This window comes from Nicotiana attenuata, unplaced genomic scaffold (genome assembly GCF_001879085.1).
Source record: "Nicotiana attenuata strain UT unplaced genomic scaffold, NIATTr2, whole genome shotgun sequence".
NCBI lineage: Eukaryota > Viridiplantae > Streptophyta > Magnoliopsida > Solanales > Solanaceae > Nicotiana > Nicotiana attenuata.
In genome coordinates, this window is record NW_017673740.1 from 24,905 (window position 1) to 41,868 (window position 16,964).

The window sequence follows — 16,964 nt, forward strand, 5'->3', positions numbered from 1 at the left end:
TTGTTTCTGTACTTGCACCTTTTGTGGATCAACAATAATGTGTGTCTGGATCTGATCTAATTCCTACGACTTAAGTTTTTTTTTTTTCATTTGTTTCTTACTACTCCATCCCTTTAATTTAGATGATGTAGTATGACTCGGTACGACGTTTTTAAAAAAAAACTTTTGAAATTTGTGGTATTAAAAGCTTTGTGAGATCATGATATTTGTATGGTTATAAAAGCTTTTCACTAAAGGTAAAATAGGTAAAATAAAGAGTTTAAAGTTGATTATTTCCAAATTTAAAAATGTGTCATTTATTTTGGACAAACTAAAAAGGAAAGTATCTCATCAAATTTGAAATGAGGGGAGTAATTAGGTTGCAGACAAAATAAATAAATAACTATTATATGCTAATCTCATAATTATCATTACAAATCTCTCTACCACTACAGTCCGATCCCAACTCAATCGGCTAGGCTAGTGTGTATGATACATTAAACGTCAAGAAAGTATTTCATACAAAAATTAGTCAAAAGGTAATCATTCGATAATGTGAAAGTGGGATTGAAATTTTTGTATTTTCCTTAAACTTTTATACTTCCTATTTGAAAAAATAATGAACGTAAACAAGTTTTTCTTTTATTATATTTTTGCAAATAATTTTGAATATTTTAAATTATTAACTATTATGATACTTTTTATATAGTTCCTAAAATAAATTTTATATCAAAAATTTAAACCGCACAAAAAATAATTTAGTTTGACTCTCGTACTCGGAAAAGGTCCAAACAAATTGAAATGAAACAAATATTTAAATTTGTACCTTTAGTTTAGCCACAGAATTTATAGAACACAATTGTAAAAGACTATTAAGCTGTACGACTTACACTTCAATGATTTTAGTTTATTACTTTTTCAGTTTAAGTTACAACATGTTAACTCAAAAAAAACCTTAATAAAAATTACTGTACTAGTTATTCATGGAAAGCTTAGAGAAAATGAATCCCTTAACCAAATTTCATGAAGAACCCATGCTAGTTTTGGCAAACATGGTGCTAAGTAGGTTTTTCCTTTTCCAAGATAAACTTGTTTTGCATCATAACCAAACTCGACAAGGTACAGACTTGTCACCACTAACTTATTATGGTTGTATTCACATAAAATCGACTAATGTAAAACTCTAGGACAAATTTTCCCATGAAGCCGTAAGCAAATTCTAAAAGATAACTACATGTTAGAAATATGTAGAGGTTAAAAGACACAACTTCATCAAATTTTCTCCAACCATTTTTGGTTGGATTGACCGTTGTTTGTTTCCTCCTGTCTGAATATGTACATTAGGAAGATTGGCCCCTTTCCCCTCCAAAGGAAAACAAAGAAAAAATAAGGAGGAAAAACAAGAGAAAAAAAAGAAAGAGAGACTTTCTCTTTCTGCTTCACTTAGCTGTTGTTGACATTCATAGGAAATTCTCTTTAGATCACTTAATTATCTTTGGACCCTTGTACAATGCTCCAACTACAGTTAAGTCCTCAGGTTTCTCCCTCTCTTTCAGCCATGCATAGTCGCCGGCGCGCTGTTCCTCAGGCACTGAAATTCAGGGGAAAAGGACAAAAACCAAACATTAGGATTTTAGGATTTCATGTTGATGGATAATGTCGGATATACAAGTTTCCATGAACTGGCTAGAGCCGTACTGAAAATGTTAATCAAGTACAATCAAATCAAATTACCATATTTATCCGACACCATTCAAGAAAAGGCTAAATAGACTATCCTTATTGTCTAATCATGTGATTCCAAAAATAGAATAAAATCAAGAAGCAACTCAAGTTGACAATTTTATAAGCACCAGTGTTCCTGGAACTGTCTGCCCACCAGCCAACAATTTGGAGAATCAAATCTCAACGCAACTACTTAAAAATGGTCGTACTGTCTCACAAATTGAGGGAATGAGCTGGTAATCTCTTTATACGGGTCTTAAACAATCCTCACAACATGAACTAATTTTTGTTTGAGATAAGATCAGATTTATTTTCTTACCATGGTGTTAGAGCCAGAGGGCGTGGCCTCATATTTTCGAGGACATGGCCCTTGATAGGAAAGTGCGACCTCAGATTTCCGAGGACATGACCCTTGATAGGAAAGTACGGAGATCGAGGATTAGGGTTGTAGCTTAGGAGATAGTTGAACATTTTTCTACTTCGTTCCGGGACGAGGATAGACTGATAGGGTTTGTCTTAGATTTCTAGTGGCTTATGTTGTCTTCACGTCATTCTCCCTTTTTTTTTTTCACTGGTAATTGTTATTGTGTTTCAACTATTTTTTTGTTCTTATAATGCTTTTATTATTTCTATGGTTTCTATTGATGGTACTGATGTATTGTCTCTTTCAGTCTTTTTCGTTTTCTTAAGCTGAGAGTATCGGAAATAGCCTCTCTACTCCATCGTGATAGAGGTAAGGTCTGCGTAGACACTACCCTATTTTTGGTCCCCCATATTGGACCCCGAGTTATATTATTCATCCGTCCTAGACATACAATAGGTGTGCATAAGTATGCACACTGGTTAAGGGAATGGATTGTTGTCTCTTTATATGGATTTCCGGACAATTCTGACTTAACAAAGCTAGCTTTTGAGAATGAGTTAGGTCAACAGTCCATTTTCTTGTCACAAATCAAAGCTAGAGTCGAGTATTTTGAGAAAATACAAGAGGTGTACCTGAGATATTGGCTAACGGGAAGTCATAATAATATTGACAGTGGCGACCTTCAGGATCACAATATGGTGGACCAAGCACGTCTAGTACTGCGCACGCTGTTCTTGCTGTGAAACAGTGCATATTACCACCATCAGATGGATAGAGGATAGAGGTCTTGCATGGCGCTCTAAACACAGAATTCACCTTCACTTTTGCAAGACGAAGTCCAGTTGAATCCCCAACCCCATCTGATAAAAATATATGACCAAAGAAGTTAGTCTTCTCCTTAATAAATCTAACAGGTACTCTATTATAGTAACTGAAACCTCAAAACCTTATGGTGCACCAAAAAATTTACAGAAAACAAGAAACAACCCCTTTGACCCCATATAACAAGAGGGGGGGGGGGGGATGAGTTTAAGAAGCAAGACAACCTTTTTTAGGACTTAATACATTGAAACAAATGTAGAATGATGATATCTGTACACTCAGTTATACTCTTCTTTCAAGGCAACCAGCTATATATTAGGCCCCAGTTTAAAGCCATGCTTCCTATTTCCAAGTGACAATGAGTGAAGAGAACAGTTCAACGAAGCAATATCCAGCTAAAGAACTTACTGTCTAAAGGATAATTAGCACTTGGAGTTGATTCAGCAGGGAGAATATTGTCCGCCCAGTCATACGATTTTATGTGCATTTCTCCGAAAAGAAGCTTGCTAAAAACTGTCATTCCAGGATGATCATGAAGTGGAATCACAGCTGATGGAGGCAAGCAGAAGATACCAATCTGCCAAAGAAGTAAAAGACTTTAAGCGCCGAATCAAGAGTACACTGAAGGAAGAGAAAAAGCCAATTCAGTATTAGTGAAAAAATTGGTACATACCGAGAATTTGTCACACTCATGGAGGTGCAGGTACGTTATTTTAGGTGTATCATATGTGGTTGACTTGAAATATGGCAAATTCGGACTCAAGCCAACGTCTGTTTCAACCATAGTATCTGCGTACCACGTAAAGAGGGTAAATACATTGTGCCTAAATCAGCACAAGGTGAAATAATGTAGCAAAGGAAGGATAACTTTGTATTCACATCAAAATAATGTAGTAAATCATTACTTGCCAAAAAAAGATTATTGAAGAATTCTCATTCTTCCACTAAATTTTCATGTCACCCCCACCCCTCCTCACAAACCCCTGAACTATACAAGCAAGAAAAAATATTGAAATAAAGGGAAAAGATTACATAGCAAGATAACAATCACAATAGAAAACACAATGCAGATAAATCTCAAACACCTTATCCTGAAAACAGTTAATCCTTTTATTTATTTTATAAGTAAATTTAGAAAGAAAGAACATTTATATCTGAAGTAGCATTATCCAAACATTTGAAGCCCAAAAACAGAAAGCTATTCCTCAAATGGGAGAGCAAAACAAAACGTTAGTGAAAAGACAACGAGATCCTGTCATGCTAAAAGTGGATATATCATCAATCAGCCTTATCAAAATCAACTTCTTTATAAATTTGGTAATGTGCCAACACCATAACCAATACAACACTGCATCTAAATTAAGCTACAAAAAGGATAAATTTAAATTCATGTAACACCCACAAACATTGCAGTATAACAGTTTAAAAAAATAATTCTTGGGTCATTTAGACATTTTTCTGTATATTGTAATTTAAAGAACTTAAAAATTGAAACTTTCCCTAAGTGCTGATATAACTTTGGAATTGAGTTAAAGCAAATTGATTCCAGTTATAGCTGTCATCATCTTAAAAGGGAAATAGCAGTAAAAGGATAAGCCTGAAAAGAATTGGTAACAATTTACAATGTCAAAATCAACTTTAAAACGGGGTAGTGTAAAATGACAATGCCAGATCATGCACCATATTTGGAGGGGTTGTACTATGTAGCTCAAAACTTGTACTTTAGTCCGACATAATAAAAATGGAATTTTCCAAATTTATGACGCAACAGCAATTCAACACTTAAAAAAATAAGCTCAAATGAATCAACCAACATACCTAAAACTGCCTTGAGACGTTCAATGTTTTCTGCAGATGGTACAACACCAGGACCACAATTAGCAAACACTTGTTTGCAAGTTTCATAGAGTATTTGAACCGGCGACACCCTCCTCTGTCTTCTCCGGTTCTTTTTCCAGTCGATGTACTCCTTACCTTTTCTTTCACTTACATTTTTCTCAATCCTCATTTTACCAATTTTTAACTTGAAATCAGAAGGTAGGTAAGAAATTCAATAAGAAAACAGGAAAACAATGATCTGGGTATATATTTTTATTTGGATTTTTTTCTTCTTGATATTTACTATGTGCAGTATAATGTTGTTGATGATGATGTTGCAGTTGAAGGGGGTTAAAAGAAAGAAATAGATGTGAAATTCTACGTTCTTGACTAAGTATAAATGGGTGGGAGAGGCCGTAGAATTGATATTGAAATAGGAAAGAGCGGAATAACAGAAAACCAGGGGCCATTTTCTGGCTTTTCTTTCCTATGGGCTATGCCACTAGCGGATTCTTTTCTTCTTCTTTATCCTCTTTTAATACTATAAAAAATTTACCCATTCCACCCTCCACTTTTGAGATTGTCTTCTACCCCCCTAAATATTTCCTAATTTAACCCTTCAGTCATTTCCTGAACTTAACTGTAAAATTATTTATCATATTAATGTGTTTCAACATATCATATATTTTTTTAAATTTACTTGTGACAATTTTAGTACTAGCAATATATTTTAATATACTAGTTCATTTGTGCGTGTATACTGATGAGTCATGTAATATTCGATTTTATAAAATAATATTTATATTATTATACAAGACTTTGAATAAATAATTATATATAAAAGACCCAAAAAAATATAAATTTGCATTGGCAGTAGCTATTATTAGTTAGTATTTATAATTATAATTAGCAGAAACCTAAAGTATTAACATCTATGTGACCACTATCCAACATGTTAGTGTATAGTATGGAATATGCTAGCTATGACACGTGGCCGTCCAAAAGAAGGACATGTGGAACCCACGACTGTGGGATGGACATGTGGAACCCACGACTGGGGGATGGCCAAAGACCGAAGGCAACTGTTTCATTTGTCACTAAAAAGAATAACGCTCATAAAGATGTGATAAATATTCTGTGCTCGGTAGCATTAAATAAAAAATATTCCGTGGCGTTAAGAGCGATTATTCGTTACAGGGAATTTGTCATTTATGTTTACCGTTACATCTTCATCAATGACCATCATAATTGACATTCAAGAAGGGCACGACCCTAGGACATCCATCCCTAGGCATAGCTATAAATAGTGAACTCAATTATCGTTGTAGAGGGCACAAATTTTCTAGTAAACTTACACTACATTTTATACAAAAGCTTAAGGCTAAGTATTGCATCTTAAGGTTAAGTATTCAATAATTCCTCGATTATTTTATTATTTCGGGCTCAAATTAGTTCACTTGTCTAAAAACCACGTATAAATTCAACTTTACCGTTTTACGGGTAAACAGTTAAAAGAGTACAAAATATTTACATTGGATATAATATTAAGTCTATAAAAATAAAAAATAAAAAATTGTTCCAAACTAAAATCAAACTTTAAAATTCTGTACCGAAAAAGCGTCAGACTTTGCAAACAGATGATTAGCTTAAACCAAATAGTAGTAATATATATAATCGTGTAAAACCTCATCAGATGTAGGATGTTGACTAAAGAAGTGAAGCTTCTTTAAATTAAATAAATTTAGAACATCTTACGACTAAAGGATCCTTCGTGCAAGTACTCATGACATAAAAAAATAAATATTCTTAGATAAATCCTTTATAATTAGCAAAATACCTAGATATCTCGATAGCTCTTTAAAGTTCGTAATTTTTAATTAGGCATTCAAACTTAACTAATGATCACATAGATACCTCACATTACTATAAGTGTATCTGTTTGCTCAAAAGTTATCACATGCCTTATGAGTATAAAATAATATAAATAAATCACGGGAAAATCATAGCAAACCGTAATAATCCGTTGGACCAAATGAAGGAAACGAAAATATGTACTCAGGGTTAAGGGGAGAAACATTAGAAGCCTTTATTGATAATATTGGTTTGGTCTGCCTCTCCATGAAGAGGTTCAGAGTCTTACAATGGTGTTCCTCTTGCCCATAATATGGGTATCTTTGTCTCTTTTTTCTCTCGTCAATAGTGGCGAAGAAGGAGCTCCCTTTCTAGGGTTTCCTCTCTTGGTATTTATAGCTGTGAGCTTCATGAGCTGGCAATAAGTGGTCGTGACCACGTTGGGATTTCTCCTTCATGGTGGCGGATGGTCCGTGGCCTTGTTGATCGAATCAGATGCCTTGTTGATCGAATCAGATGAGGGTTGAATATCGTTAATTCTGAGTGGTCGTACCACTAATTAATCATGAATTAGCTTAAGACGGGATTAGCTTCGTTAATTATCGTGGGGTCGGATTCTGACCCATACAGTTAGTCCCTCCGGTTATTGAGGCCGGGCCTTGGCCGAGCTCGATGAGAGGATTCCATCGACTGTAGTTTGAGAAACTCGGATAGGGAGGTCGACCGTCGCTGCGATCGAGGCCGAATTACCTTTCGCGATGGCCCTTAGCCTTGTAGAGTGTTAGTGTTTTGTTATTGTGCTATCAAGTCGTCGTTCGATCGAGGTCGAGCTCTCCTCCTTGGCGAGGGCGCTTGACCCTTTAACTTAATTCGAGTGAGGTCGAGCTTTGTTGTGCTCTGATCCTTACGTTTGTTTGGGGGCGTAACCGTCGACCATGGTGGACGGGTCATATGTTGTGCAGCCGAAGGGAGTAGGGGTACGCTGGATACGTGTTTGGCGACGTCCATCGTTCTGAAGGCGCACGGAACATCCTCTCGGCGTTCATGGGTCGTTGCAACCGTTTCGAAGGTGAGACGCCGGTTGGCGACTGAAGAGCCGCTTCACGGAGCCTGTCATAACGACGCGTGTTTCTGCAGAACCGAATCGGTTTGCGGTTGGTCATGTAGTTAATGAAGGCTATTGGGGATTGTGAAAGCCACTTGTGTTGCTTATAAATAAGGGCTGACCCATACATTTTTTATATTTTCATTGTTTGCCAGAGAGAGATTCTGAAGAAGCTTTTCTTCCTGCTAATTCACCTTCATCTTTGTTCTTCGATTGATATAACTTCCGTCTTTGTCCCTCAAACTTTGTTTCATTCTCGTTATTGACTCAACAATGGCAGGCAGTTCTTCCCAAAATGTTCTTCCGACGGATCTTCCGGTTAACTCTCCGATGACTGAAGGGCCATCTCCGGCAATGGGCGGTGCAGAACTGGTGGAGACTGATGACGCTCCATCGGTTGACGAGATAGTATCTCTGCCCGGAGGTCCGATGACTGATTTCACCGCCGATGGCGGGGAGGATCAGGTGGATGAAGCCCCATTAATGGGGGAGATTGGGATGGCCCAACTACGGAAACAAGGGGTCATCCCAGCTATGCTGACGTCGTTCTTGCTAGAAGCGAGGAGAGGGTCCACACCAACCGCAGGGGATATTGCGTTTTTTACGCCTATCCTTTCAAGTTGGGGTTTAAGCTCCCGCTCCCAATGCTGGTGGTTGATTTCTGTCGTTATTACGGGGTGTGCCCGGGTCACCTTGCTCCTTCTCTTTACAAATTGCTAGCAATGTTTATCTAATATGCAGAACTGGCCGGTAGGGAGGTTACACTGCAGCATGTGCTTAGTCTCTACGTTCCCCAAAGAGTTCGCGGTACCATGATTCAAGCGTGCCCTCGTGGGTCGAGGGGCCTGACTGCAAAACTGGATGACGAGGTCGACCCTCGCCCTTTTGAGCACTTCTTCTACATCAGGACTGAACATTTAGTGGTGTGTTCTACTAGGTTCCCAGAGGCTTGGAATCATGCACGTAAGTTTTCTAATCGTCGAATTCCCTTTTCTGCCCCTCCTTACGTCTTGTGCTCATAAACGTTAACTCGTATCAATTTTGTAGCCGAAAAGTTGCCGCCGGCTCCGTTAGCTGGGATTCGCGAGCGGGTTGAGGCCGTGCTCCCCCATACGGTGGGGATACGCACATGGGCGTCCTTCTGGGAGAGGCATGGTCGTAGGCCTGTGGCAGGTAAAAAATTGATTTCTTCTTCTGTTTCGCTTTGTCTCAACTCTATTCATCAACTTTGTTTTTCTGTGATCAGGGAGGGCACGCCGCGTCAGGGCTCCTCAGTTGGCCTTCCGTCGGCCGGGTGCAATTGCTCGGTTCACTGCAGCGCCAGTGTCACGCCCTATACCGAGGGCGGCATCAGTTGAATCTTCAGCGGCTCCTTCTCCAGCATGGGCCGCACTTCGGGACGAGGGGCCATCGGGGGTTGTGCGCCCTAGAGCGGAATCGCCATCAGATGGGGAGTAGGAGAGGCCATTGATAAGGCGTAGGGTCGTGTTCACGCCGGCTCCTCCTGCGGCAATTAATTTGGACTCCCCCCCCGGCGGATGCGGAGCGGAGTGTAGCTGCGGCGCCTGACCCTGAGGGTGGACATGCAATGGGGGTTGCCCCGGTTGGCTTATGCCATGATGATGTCGTCGCTTCGGCGACTCAATTGGTGGTTCCAGTCGATGAGACGGGAGGTAGTTCCTCAGTGGCTGCTAATGTTGGTGAGGCAAGCGCTCCTTCGGTGGCTACGGCGGGTGGTTCTACCTCGCTGATGGTGGAAGGAGGAAGGGGTGCTGTAGGAGATGAGTACGAGTCTGAATCCGACTTGGACCCCGACGACATCCGTATGTTCCAAGAAGGCTTCACCAACTCAGCGGTGCGCGCAGAGGGGCGGTCTCGCTTCGTCGAGGTTCCCACGGAGCTGAACTTATTGCTCCAAGAGAGTAGCTTGGTCCCGCAGTTTGAGATGTTGTGCTTGGAGGCCGAGAATGCGTCGTTGAGGGACGTTACGGATATTAGACTGATGAATGAAGTGGCCGTGATGGGCTTGAGGGTATGTACTATTACGTCGGTTCGCTTCTTTTTTGTCTTAGTTTGTTCTTTATCTTAATCGTTAGTCTTTGCTTTGCAGTCTTATTTGTTGGAGATGGAGAGCATCCGTAGATCCAGAGTCCGCTCGGGGATATTTTTGAGGGCGCTGGAGAAGTATCGCCGCTACCGAGATTGATGCCGAGAGGTGCGCGTGCGCTTGAGGAATGATCCCCGTAGTCGGACCTTGGTTGAGGAACTGGTGAGGCGGGAGGTACAGATGCAGCAAGCACTTGGCAGAGCGAGTGCCCTCGAGGAGCAGCTCCGGCGGAAGGATGAGGAGCTCGAGGCGGGGAGGAGGGCTGCAGCTGAGTGTGAGCGCCAGGGCCAGGCTAAGGCGGCGGAGGCCGCTGCGGCATGGAGCGGGAAAGTGACTACGTTGGAGGGTGAAGTCGCAGTATTGAAGCCTTCAGGTGAGGGATGCCTCGTCGAGGGCTGGGGTGTTGACGGAAGCTATCCGCGTGCACAAGTCCCAACAGGCGTTGGAGAGGGCTGCTGCAGCCTTTAGAGAAGCAAGTCTCGAGGAGCAGATCGGTGTCTTTGAGCAGAACGCCCATGTCATGGCGGACCGGATCACAGCCTTAGAAGAAGAGAATCAGCGCCTACGGAACCAAGCCGCTTCTTCCAGCCAGGCTCGCGAACTTTGAGTCTTTGCCGAGGCCCAACGTGATGTATATAAGAATTTGTGGGAGGCCGGCATCATGACCGAAGCTGCTTTCGAGGGAGCGCGTCAAAAGGCTCGTGAGGCCCGTACTGACTGTGGTTTTGACACGGCGACGCCAGAGGCTGACGCTGGTGCAGATGGTGGCGCGGATAGCGCCGAGTAAAAAGATGTTATGCATTTTTTCTTGTCTTGTTCGCCGTTTGGCGTTTAGGTGTTTCTTGTTTTTTTTTTCTCTTTCCTTGTATTGATCGGCCTTGGCCAGGTGTAAGCGGGGATGACCCGAGTTCTCCGTTCCGTTATTTGCCTTGTATCTGTTTTGTACCTCCTCTTTTTCCCCCTTAGATTTTTCTTTGCATGCGCTCGAAGGGGTGATTTGCCTTCGAGTTCGACTCTGGTAGGCATGTTAGTTTTTAATTGTTGACGACTCTTCTTCTTCGACTCGGGGTGAGCGAGTCGGAGCCGTTGCTTGGTGATAGCGGCACTTAGCCTTATCCCAGTTCGAGCGCGGTCGAACTGTCGGCCGTGATGACAGAAACGCGGCCTTGTAGTTTGGCGATAGCGGCACTTAGCCTTAGTCCCAGTTCGGGCGCGGTCGAACTATCGGCCGTGATGACAGAAACGCGGCCTTGTAGTTTGACCGGGGCCGGACATTACGTGTCCCCAATCTTAGTTTGAGTTGGGAGTACTTACTTGAAGGGCGAGGGTGCCTAACCTGCGCCTTGATTCATTGGAGGTTGGGTTTCGCTGAGTTCAATGATGAAGGCACTTGGTCCGAGTCCTGGTTCAATTGTGGTTGAACTTGTTAGATTTGAGGACGAGGGCGTCTAGCCTTATGGTTCAAGCGAGGTCGAACTCGTTGGATTTGATGGCGAAGGCGCGTGGCCTGAGTCTTGGTTCGACCGTAGCTAAACTTACTGGCGAAGGCGCATGGGCTTGATTTTATGGCGAAGGCGCGTAGCCTGAGTCATGGTTCAACTGTATTTGAACTTCTTGGCGAAGGCGCATAGCCTTGATTTAATGGCGAAGGCGCATAGCCTGAGTCCCAGTTCAACTGTTGTTGAACTTAGTCAATTTTGATGGCGAAGGCTCATGGCCTGAGTCTCAGTTCAACTGTTGTTGAACTTTGTCAATTTTGATGACGAAGGCGCATAGCCTGAGTCATGGTTCAACCGTATTTAAACTTATTGGCGAAGGCGCATAGCCTTGATTTAATGGCGAAGGCGCATAGCTTGAGTCCCAGTTCAACTGTTGTTGAACTTGGTCGATTTTGATGGCGAAGGCGCGTAGCCTGAGTCATGGTTCAACCGTATTTGAACTTATTGGCGAAGCGCAGTAGCCTTGATTAATGGCAAGGCGCATAGCCTGAGTCCCAATTCAACTGTTGTTGAACTTTGTCAATTTTGATGGCGAAGGCGCGTAGCCTGAGTCATGGTTCAACCGTATTTGAACTTATTGGCGAAGGCGCATAGCCTGGACTTAATGGCGAAGGCGCGTAGCCTGAGTCCCAGTTCAACTGTTGTTGAACTGTCAATTTTGATGGCGAAGGCTCATGGCCTGAGTCCCAGTTCACCTGTTGAACTTTGTCAATTTTGATGGCGAAGGCGCGTAGCCCGAGTCATGGTTCAACCGTATTTGAACTTATTGGCGAAGGCGCATAGCCTTGACTTAATGGCGAAGGCGCATATCCTGAGTCCCAGTTCAACTGTTGTTGAACTTGGTCGATCTTGATGGCGTAGGCGCGTAGCCTGAGTCCCAGTTCAACTGTTGTTGAACTGTCAATTTTGATGGCGAAGGCTCATGTCCTGAGTCCCAGTTCACCTGTTGTTGAACTTTGCCAATTTTGATGGCGAAGGCGCATAGCCTGAGTCTTGGTTCAACCGTAGTTGAACTTACTGGCGAAGGCGCGTAGCCTGAGTCCCAATTCAACTGTTGAACTTACTGGCGAAGGCGCGTAGCCTGAGTCCCAGTTCAACTGTTGTTGAACTGTCAATTTTGATGGCGAAGGCGCATAGCCTGAGTCTTGGTTCAACCGTAGTTGAACTTACTGGCAAAGGTGTGTAGCCTGGTCTTAGTTGTGGGTATTGAGTGCCGAAGCTCGGTTTTGATTCGAGACCTTGAGCAGCTTATGCATTGTCCTCCCAATCGGAGTATATAGGCTGTCTTGAGGGGACTCTTGGCTCGAGATATCTCCGTGCCGGTTTCTGGCCGGAGCTCATATCAGGGATGTGGTAGATGCCTTACAGAGATTCTCCCTTAGGAGGGGCTTCTTCTTCTTTTTTGCACTATCCAAGATCAGAGAGAGAGAGGACTTGGATCTTGATTTGAGATCTTCGAGTTTCCCTTGTCCGACATGCGCTTTGGCTTGTTTGAGCTGGGTTGCTTTTGTTTTCCTTTTCTGGCGTTTCTTCCTTTTTGGTCCAGGGAAGAACTACGCGATTTTGCTAGGAAATCCCCACAGACGGCACCAAATTGTTTGCTCAAAAGTTATCACATACCTTATGAGTATAAAACAATATAATAAATCACGGGAAAATCATAGCAAACCGTAATAATCCGTTGGACCAAATGAAGGAAACGAAAATATGTACTCAGGGTTAGGGGGAGAAACATTAGAAGCCTTTATTGATAATATTGGTTTGGTCTGCCTCTCCATGAAGAGGTTCAGAGCTTACAATGGTGTTCCTCTTACCCATAATATGGGTATCGTTGTCTCTTTTTTCTCTCGTCAATAGTGGCGAAGAAGGAGCCCCTTTTATAGGGTTTCCTCTCTTGGTATTTATAGCTGTGAGCTTCGTGAGCTGGCAATAAGTGGCCGTGACCACGTTGGGATTTCGCCTTCATGGTGGCGGATGGGCCGTGGCCTTGTTGATCGAATCAGATGAGGGTTGAATATCGTTAATTTTGAGTGGTCGTACCACTAATTAATCATGAATTAGCTTAAGACGAGATTAGCTTCGTTGATTATCGTGGGGTCGGATTCTAACCCATACAGCATCTTTTAAACACAAAGTGACTCAAATGTGTGAGTTTCACACGCCATTTGTATGTCAGTGTGATTAATAAGAATTTAACACGTACGATCTTTTTTTAGTTCCAAAAACCGGTCCTCTTTTCTTCAACCGACGAACTGACATTACTTTTTTCAATTCGAAAAATCTCACCTCGTTGGTCTTGCTACCAATCAATACTTTGCAGCTAAGCTTATTCTTAAGCTCCAAAACTTTATGGTATTTACTAATTTGTTTACAAATTTTTTGTTAATTGTTTAATAGACACAACTGAAACGAAGTAAAATGTCTATATAATACTACTTAAGTTTGATTGACTAATTGACAAAATTATGCTACGTTTGGCTTCATCATTTCTTTGAAACAAAATGCATATTCGTCATCCCATAGTCCCATACGTGTATAATTTTGGTTGTACGTAGCATACTTATAAAACTTCTTAATTCTGTATTAAGGAGTAACAGTATATTATTAGATTTGCGACGAATTTAAATACGTAGTGGTATACTATAGACAATGGGGTATGAACCTAGTCATCGTACTTTTTAAACTTTCAGCAATTTCTTTTGTCTCTATACATTGAATGTCAGCTCACTCTCGTGCTCTTCTTCAGTTTCTGATACGATATGTCGATATCCAACTGAAAATCATTATTCCATTATGCAATATTCATACTTAAATTTTTATATTATTTTATCAAAACCTTATTCCATGAATTGTTACGTACGACTATTCGTACCTTGTAATATGTGTGAAACATTAGTTTTCCCCGTCGCGATTAAGCTATGAAAGAGACAACAAAAAGGAAATTAACCATTGCAGATTCTATTAATATTTCCCTAATTAATAGACTGTGGAATACTTTCTTAATCCCAAATATTAGTCGTTTAAAAAAGTTAAATTTATTTTGAAATATTTGAGGTTTTAGAAAAACCAGTAGAATATCTTTTCAAATTATTATTACTGCTTCTATTAGAAGAATGTTAATTAATCGAGGTACTTATAATTGAAGCTATTAAAAATGTGTCTTACAAAATGTTTATAGTAACATGCAAATAAAATGTTCCAATCCTTTTTTTTTTTTTTGGGGGGGGGGGGGGGGGGGGGTTACTATAATATTTTTTGGGAGAAATTCCCAGGAAACAACGGCAGTTACTTGTGCATCCTGAGTAACTTTAACCCGTAAATCATACAGAAATTGTAAATTGTACTAGACAAAATCGGTAAGATAAGTTCTCACTGAAGAAGCTACTGACAAGGGAAATTGATCTTAGGTATCCCATGTTAGAAGCAACTCAACCGTCAATTCAGCCAACCTTACGGGCTTGGTTGCTATAATTTATAAAGATATTCCTATCGTGTTTATATTGATATGAACAACATAAGGACGACTTTGTTAAATGGTTTAAAACGAAAGTCATATACGAAAGTGGGAGGAAAGAGAATTCACAAAGGTAATACAGTTAACTAGTCGTTTATATATACTTCGTGTACTGTGATTGAATTGGGGTGGAAGTTAACGCCATTTGTTCGTACAGAGACATAATTTAAAATTTATGAATTCAGAATTTTAATTTTTTTAAATTATTAGATTATAATTTATAATTTATACATATTAAATAAAAAAATTAATGCCATATAAAATTTTAAATCAAAGTTACTGAGATTCGCCCGAACTCACACTTCGGTATATAGCTTTCCCACTGAATTCAGATATAACTACTAAGGTGGTGACTGGTGAAGTCAAGAAAATAGACAGTAATTCCAAGTGGAATTAAGTTTGGTATTTTAACCTCAACGTGGTTACCATGCAATAAAAGTTTTTTAATAGTTATCATTTCAAGGTACGAAAGTTTCGTGAATCTAACTGCAGATCTGTTTTCCTTCAGTAGTTAGTTGACAGAGGAAGAAAAACAATTAAACATAATAAGCTATTATATGTAAATTGCAAAGAAAAAGATCAAACGACAATTTTGGACACCGACAAGAACGGAAAACATGGCTTATGTAGAGACTGGTAATAGCTACAATGACGTAGCTGTTCATTGTGCAAATTAAATTGATGGATTATGACGCTGTAAACAAAATGTTTGACTCAAAGAGTATAAAACAATATAAATAAATCACGGAAAAATCATAGCAAATCGTAATAATCCGTTGGACCAAATGAAGGGAACGAAAATAAATACTCAGGATTAGGGGGAGAAACATTAGAAGCCTTTATTGATAATATTGATTTGGTCTGCCTCTCCATGAAGAGGTTCAGAGCCTTACAATGGTGTTCCTCTTGCCCATAATTTTTGGGTATTGTTGTCAATTGTCTCTCTCTGTATAGTGGTCAAGAAGAAGCCCCCTTTCTAGGGTTCCCTCTCTTGGTATTTATAGCTGTGGGCTTCGTGAGCTGGCAATAAGTGGCCGTGACCACGTTGGGATTTCGCCTTTATGGTGGCGGATAGGCCATGGCCTTGCTGATCAAACCAGATGCGGGTTGAATATCGTTAATTCTGAGTGGTCGTGCCACTAATTAATCATGAATTAGCTTAAGACGGGATTAGCCTCGTTAATTATCGTGGGGTCGGATTCTGACCCATACAGTTAGTCCCTCCGCTTATTGAGGTCGGGCCTTGGCCGAGCTCGATGAGTGGATTCCATTGGATGTAGTTTGAGAAACTCGGATGGGGATGTCGACTGTTGCTTCGGTCGAGGCCAAATTCTTTTTGGCGATGGCCCTTAGCCTTGTAGAGTATTAGTATCATGTTATTGGGCTATCAAGTCATCGTTCGATCGAGGTCGAACTCTCCTCCTGGGCGAATGCGCTTGACCTTTTAACTTACTTCGAGTGAGGTCGAGTTGCATTGTGCTCTGATCCTTACGTTTGTTTTGGATGCATACCCGTCGACCATGGCGGACGGGTCGTATGTTGTGCGGCCGAGGGGAATGAGGGCACGCTTGATACGTGCTTGGCGGTGTCAAAAAATTTCGAGGGCGCAAGGAGCACCTCCTCGGCATTCATAGGTCGTTATGACCATTTCGAGGGCGAGACGGCGACGGGTGATTGCAAGGCTGCTTTATGGAGCCTGTCATAATGACGCACATTCCTATGGAATCGAACCGGCGTGCGGTTGGTCATGTAGTAAATGGTGGCTGTTGGGATGCATGAAGGCCACTTGTATTGCCTATAAATAAAGGCTGGGGCATTCATTTTTCATATTTTTATTGCTTGTCTGAGAGAGATTCTGAAGAAGCTTTTCTTACTGCTGTTTCACCTTCGTCTTCGTCCCCCGAACTTCGTTTCTTTCTCGTTATTGTATCAACAATGGCAGGCATTTCTTCCCAAAACGTTCTTCCGATGGATCTTCCGGTTAATTCACCGGTGGCCGAAGGGCCAATTCCGGCGATGGACGGTGCAGAACTGGTGGAGACCGGCGAAGCTCCGTCGGTTGACGAGATAGTATCTCTGCCCGGAGTTCCGATGACTGATTTCACCACCGATGGTGGGGAGGATCAGGTGGATAAAGCCCCATTAATGGGGGAGATTGGGATGTCTCGACTGCGGGGACA

The 16,964-nt window shown here is 41.3% G+C and overlaps 1 protein-coding gene across 1 annotated transcript; it reads right to left on the reverse strand.

Moving 5' to 3' along the window:
- Positions 1-1,194: 1,194 nt before the first annotated feature.
- Positions 1,195-5,201, reverse strand: LOC109217147 (plant cysteine oxidase 2-like). The gene is made up of 5 exons (XM_019381378.1): positions 4,709-5,201; positions 3,564-3,679; positions 3,299-3,467; positions 2,701-2,928; positions 1,195-1,570 (listed from the first exon to the last, which is right to left on the reverse strand). The coding sequence occupies exons 1-5, from the start codon at positions 4,896-4,898 to the stop codon at positions 1,461-1,463; spliced, it is 813 nt and encodes a 270-aa protein (XP_019236923.1). The 5' UTR covers positions 4,899-5,201; the 3' UTR covers positions 1,195-1,460.
- Between the last annotated feature and the right edge of the window lie 11,763 nt (positions 5,202-16,964).

Bases quoted from the DNA above. Each gene is read 5' to 3' on its own strand.
- LOC109217147 (XM_019381378.1), bottom strand. From the start codon at position 4,898: ATGAGGATTGAGAAAAATGTAAGTGAAAGAAAAGGTAAGGAGTACATC. The intron at 3,680-4,708 runs GTATGTTGGTTG...CGTGGTACGCAG, and splicing joins ACGTCTCAAGGCAGTTTTAG to ATACTATGGTTGAAACAGAC. The intron at 3,468-3,563 runs GTATGTACCAAT...CTTCTTTGGCAG, and splicing joins ATGAGTGTGACAAATTCTCG to ATTGGTATCTTCTGCTTGCC.